Below are 6,227 nucleotides of genomic sequence, written 5' to 3' on the forward strand. Positions count from 1 at the left end.
AGGTAGTACTCTAATTTATTTTAGTAGTCCATTATGGTACGGAGGGAGTAGTATGAAAAGTGCGATTTGGTAAATGAAAGATAATTTGCGTAGTCGTACATAACACGAAGATTCCTCAATGTTGTGTTCTCCAAAACTTAAATTTGGTTTGGTGAGATTCTTGTTCTCTGACTTTTTCAATCTCCACAAAGTAACCTAGTGAATGATGATGCAGTTTAGAGTTGGACCAGATTTACTAAATTACTAGTGCATTAGTGCTGACACAATGATGGTTTTTATTACAGCATAACCATATTGACTTATTGACAGTGTTTACACAATTTTGTTGTTTCTATATATATCCAACACAATAGTTTAACTGGTCTTCATTTACAAATTGAACCCTTTTGATTTTCATCCATCATCTGCTGCCATCCATAAACAGAAATGCCTTACCATCGATTTTTGTGTGTTCTATCTTGGCTTTTGCTACCATGTTTTGTATTCCCTGCTGCTGCAGGGATTATTAAGAATGACAATACTGCTGTCCAATGTTTAGAAAAGGAGAGGAGAGCCTTGCTCCAATTTAAACGCGGTATTCAAGTTGATCTTTGTGGGTTGCTGTCTTCTTGGGGAGACCATGAAGAACTCCACCAAGATTGCTGTCAGTGGAAAGGTGTTCGCTGCAGCAACCAGACAGGCCATGTCGTAGAGCTCAATCTTCGTGGGGTGCATACAAATTCCCTTAATGATCGTTGTCTGAAAGGTACGGTTGGTGCTTCCTTACTTGACCTTAAGTATCTGAGGTACTTGGACCTTAGTTTCAATAACTTTGTCCGCCAATCCATACCCGGCTTTATTGGTTCCCTTACCAATTTAAAGCATCTTAATCTCTCCAATGCTAATTTTAAGGGAGAGGTTCCTCATCAGCTTGGGAATCTCTCCGGATTAAGATCTCTTGATCTTAATTGTCGTTCTGAACTGAGTCCCCATGATCGACCTTATGTGAAAAGCTTGTCGTGGCTTTCTCATTTAACATTGTTGAATGACATCAATTTGAGTGGTATTGATCTTAGTAATGTCACTGATTGGTTCCATATTGTTAACAACCTTCCTTATCTAAGTGTCCTTAGAATGAGTGAGTGTCAGCTTTCTGTAACATATCCTCCCTCACTTTCATATGCTAATTCCTCTACCACACTTAGCGTTATCAGCCTTTCTAGCAATGATTTTGGTGGTGCTAATATATTCACGTGGTTGTTTAGTTTGAGTGAAATTAATACAACCTTGGTATACCTTGACCTCTCTTATTGCTTAATTTTGGCTGAAATTCCAACTAATTTTGGTGGAATGAGCTCTCTTTCATATCTTGATTTGAGATTAAATATGCTAGTAGGTCAAATTCCAAGCTCGATTTGGGATATGCCTAATCTTTCATATCTCTCGTTAAGTTGGAATGCACTCGTTGGCTCTATTTCATTACCTGATAAAATTTCAAGTCATAACCTCACTCATCTTGATCTCTCTGGGAATTATTTTCAAGTCAGCCCTACTCTTTTAAAATCTCTTGGTCACTTATGCAGCATACGAGAACTTGCCTTAAGTAGCCAAAACCTCCCCTTTGAGTTCTCTGCCATCATGCAATCCTTATCTGTATGTGCACTCCACACACTCGAGTCTTTAGATTTGAGTAACAACATGGTTTGGGGTTCCATTCCTGATACGATCAGTTCATTCTCTTCGCTAAGGGAGTTACTTCTGTATGGTAATCAACTTAATGGCACCATTAGTCCAGCTATTGGAAGATTGTCTAAGCTTGAGCAGTTAGATCTTTCTTCGAATACCTTGTCAGACACTCTTTCTCAACACCACTTGTCGAATCTGTCAAGATTACGTACATTGTATCTGTCAGAAAATGCTGAACTTGTGGTGAATGTCAGTGATAACTGGATCCCTCCATTTCAACTCGACTCCCTAACCCTGGGTTCCTGCAAGTTGGGACCTCATTTCCCAAAGTGGCTTCAGACTCAAACCAAATTCTCCTGGCTTGACATATCTAATGCTGGGATTTCAGGCACTATTCCTGCTTCCTTTTGGGAGTCATTGCCATCCAATCTACAACTGTTGGATATGTCTCGCAATAGCCTTTATGGGACACTTCCAGAAGTATCAATTACCTTTGATTTCCTCCCTCGAATAAACTTGAGTACAAACCACTTCAGTGGTGCAGTACCATCCTTTCTGGTAAATGCTTCGATGTTGTACCTAGACAACAATATGTTTTCTAAGCTGATACCTTTCTTGTGTCCAAAAGCCAAAACTAATATAACCTTTTTAGACCTTTCAAACAACATGATTTCAGAGAAGCTTCCAGATTGTTGGACATATTTTGACCAATTAACATCTCTTTACTTGGATAACAATAGTCTATCAGGAAACTTGCCTGCATCCATTGGTGAACTGAAAAACCTGCAGGCGTTGCACTTGCGCAACAATAAGCTTTCTGGAGAAATATCTATGCCTTTAGAGAATTGTTCATCTTTGGTTATTCTGGATTTAGCTGTAAATTCATTGAGAGGATACATACCCCGTGGGATTGGGAATAGTTTAAGAAATCTCGGTGTTCTGATCCTAAGAAGCAATAAATTTGTTGGGGGTCTACCTTCTAGTCTTTGTAAACTTTCTCATCTCCAAATCTTGGATCTTTCTAGTAATCGTATTTCTGGAACCATTCCAACATGCATACACAACCTTACAGCAATGAGCAACACAACAGATCTCTTGCCAGTTATTGGTAAGGCGGGCATATATGGTTCATCGGATTCTGCAAAGCTTATGTGGAAAAGAGCAGAACAAAGCTTTAGCAACTCTCTGGGTCTTGTCAAATCCATAGATATTTCGAACAATAAGCTGGAAGGCCAAATCCCCTCTGGAATTTCACTTCTAACAGGTCTGTTTTCTTTAGACTTCTCAAGAAACAATTTGAGTGGAATTATTCCTCCTAAAATCGGAGAGTTAACATCTTTAGAGATGCTTGATTTATCAAACAACCGACTGTCTGGCAAAATACCTGCAAGCCTTGCCGAAGTAAGTTCTTTGGCAATCTTGGATTTGTCAAACAATAAACTAGGCGGAAGAATTCCAATTGGTACTCAGTTACAATCGTTTAATGCTTCAGCATACATGGGGAACCCCGGACTTTGTGGTGATCCACTCCCCAAATGCCCTGGCGATGTTCCACCTAATAGTGCAATGGATGAAGATACCACTCAACACAAGGAGAGCAGTGATATTTTTCCTGGACTGTACGTCAGTGTGGTGCTTGGCTTTATCGTAGGGTTTTGGGGAGTTTGTGGGAGTTTGGTGATCAAGACATCGTGGAGGCATGCCTATTTCCGGTTCTTTGATAACATGAAAGATAGGCTCTATGTAGTTGTTGCTCTGATCAAAATCAAAGTTTTGAGGAACTTTAGAAGTTAATTGGTAAGGCTTTTATCTTTTACAAGTTCAATTTTATATAATCACTATCAATTATTTGGAGCTCATTACTTCATAAGCTCTGTCCTCAGCTTAACAAGAACTGTTCTATTAATATTGTGTAGCTTACTTTTGTTATAGATAATCTTAAGTGTAAATTACTTATTTCCGCTTACAATCTAATTATATGCTAATATTTGTGTGATTGTATCTAATATTGGAGGCATTAACTTATCTTCTGCTATTTCCTTTTCTTTTGCAGCTTATACGGTGTGTGTATATTGCACAAATGACCCGGTACATGAGTAGAGCAGATATTGGCCTTAGCAACCTGGACTCTTGCCTAAATCTGCAAATCAGCAGTGTAATATTTGATAAAGAGTAGTTAATTTTAGTTTTACTAGCTTCTTAGAAGTATATTACTGCAAGGATAATACTTTATCAAAATTACACAGGTTTTTCTTCTTCATAAAGGAGGCACACGGAGTAGTGATGTAGATGGTATTCGATATCAAATTTTTGGTGCCATTGTAATACTTTAATATTTAAGTTATCGATCAATCGTACTTGCACTTGCATACTACTAGTATCTTACTGTTATAAACTTATAATTCTATACACTTTGCCAAATTGATTGTTCTTGAGAGCAGTTAGAATGTTAGATTTGTCAAAAGCAGGAAATTTCAGTAGAATATTTTGAGGATTTTCCATCATCAAAGGTGGAAATCTTCTGGCCTTCGTTCCATCTAAGAGGCAGCTTTGGGCTGGGCTGACTGCAGTGTGTGCTGGTATATATCTAGTATCATGTGGGTGTAGGCTGAGTGGCTTGACTCTTGAATCTTGATTATTGATTTACACTCGATGAAGCCCGTGCGATTTACGGTTTATTTGAATTTTTTAAAATATTTTTTTTTTGTATTTATGTGCTAATTTGTTACATATTTAGATAAAATTTCTAATATCAAAAGATAATATTTTATATTTAATTAATTTAAACTTAAAAATATCATTCGCCAATTTTTCTTACGTAGCATTTGAATTAATTAATTCTAAAAGAAATTAATAATCTCTTATTTAATTGGCTACCACTAAAATTTATAATCCTACGTGGCGCACTGAAAAAATTAAATCCTACGTGAATCTCTAAAAACTCGGGAAAAAAATCCCCTTTATATATATAATAATATATTAGATTAGAGATCGTCAAATACTTTATAATTTAATTGGATTAATGTAATGGTTAATAAATACGAAGTACATTACAAATAACATTAAGAGACCATGAGTTTAATGATTAGCTAGTGTTTAGCTTTGCGTCAATAAAATTAGTGTTTAACCCGGGTGATATCCCAGGTCATACATTATATATTATTGTATTATACTTTTCATGTATTATATTGATGAAAACGGAATGCCATTAGATTAATGAGGATGACACATGACAGACCGATGTTTAACATTACAAAAATAATTGTTAAAAGTTAACAGAGTATTATAAATTACAAAATGTTGAAAACTATACACTAATACATTTCTATGATTATATGTTTTTTTTCTTATCTGTAAATTATTTATATTGGTTAAATGAATGTTAATAGAGAAATAAAAAATTACCAAAAAAAAAGTCAAAATAAAACGAATAATTTGAAACAAAGCTAGTAGATTCATACAATCAGCTAACTAATAAAATATGATTGCTAATAAACATCGTTTCAATTGAATTATGATCTTTGCAGTTAACATTTTAAACACTTTTTACATAGTATTGTCAAACATAGTCTCAATTCAGACAACCAAGGTATTCAACTCTATTAAAATTATGAAAGTGTACTAATAAAACCTAAGTACTATATGTAATGTTTATTATAATCGTCAGACATCTCTTGATCCAATATACCCGTCTTTTAGTTTGTGGTAGCCATACCATTACACTATTGCGTTGTTTTCGAAACTGAATTATACCTCGAGTAGGAAGTCAGCTTAATTAATTAATCATCTTTTCATCGATCCATTGGACTCGGACATATAAACTTATCCTAAGTTACTATGATCAGTAATCACTAATCCAAGTATTAACAAGATTATCATCATCTTTACTTCGTTAATGTCAAAAGTTGGTTAGGCTACATTTAATGTCAAATTCAATTATAGTAATGTTGTTATCTAGTTAAACAATATATTAATCTAGTTAAACAATATATTAAGTAGTAAATGTAGACACAAAATCATCAAAGAAACAGAGCAAATCTATTGATTTATGTAAAAAAAAATAATGGTTTGTTCACTTGTTGGGTCTTTGATTAATGTGTTGTCTAAATGCATAGCATTATACACTAGAAATTTATTATCAATTGTTTATTTTATGATGAGGTTGTCTACCAAGTTTCTTCAATGTTTGGCTATTTCCTTATAGTTTGGATTAATAATCTAATTAGAATTCTTTTTCTTTCCTCTTTAAGTGAGACACTTGGTTTAATTATCATGTTACTTGCTCAAGCTCTCAATTTTGTGTTTATAATTTTTAATTAGTAACTATGTTTAAGCTTAAGAATGCAAAAGTGATCTCATTATCACTGACACAAAATAGGTGTGTAAACTCCTTGTACTTTTAATATGGAGTAATCCCTATTTTTTTATTGGAGCGCTCTACTTTGACTGGATATCTATATTGATACATAAATCATTCATTGAGACAATTCTAACAAGTATCTACTAATTGTCAAAATCTTATGTACTCTGTATTCCGTATTTGTCTAATATTGGTCAAAAGA

At 34.6% G+C, this 6,227-nt stretch overlaps 1 protein-coding gene across 1 annotated transcript; it reads left to right on the forward strand.

Moving 5' to 3' along the window:
• Positions 1 to 426: 426 nt before the first annotated feature.
• LOC145631337 (receptor-like protein EIX2) lies at positions 427 to 4,034 on the forward strand. The gene is made up of 2 exons (XM_081683411.1): positions 427 to 3,462; positions 3,719 to 4,034. Exon 1 carries the CDS (start codon positions 427 to 429, stop codon positions 3,457 to 3,459), a length of 3,033 nt encoding a protein of 1,010 aa, XP_081539537.1. The 3' UTR covers positions 3,460 to 3,462; positions 3,719 to 4,034.
• The last annotated feature ends 2,193 nt before the right edge of the window (positions 4,035 to 6,227 follow it).

The sequence above is a fragment of the Chenopodium album genome, chromosome 5 (assembly GCF_948465745.1).
Source record: "Chenopodium album chromosome 5, dcCheAlbu1.1, whole genome shotgun sequence".
Lineage (NCBI taxonomy): Eukaryota > Viridiplantae > Streptophyta > Magnoliopsida > Caryophyllales > Amaranthaceae > Chenopodium > Chenopodium album.

Bases quoted from the DNA above. Each gene is read 5' to 3' on its own strand.
- LOC145631337 (XM_081683411.1), top strand. From the start codon at position 427: ATGCCTTACCATCGATTTTTGTGTGTTCTATCTTGGCTTTTGCTACCA.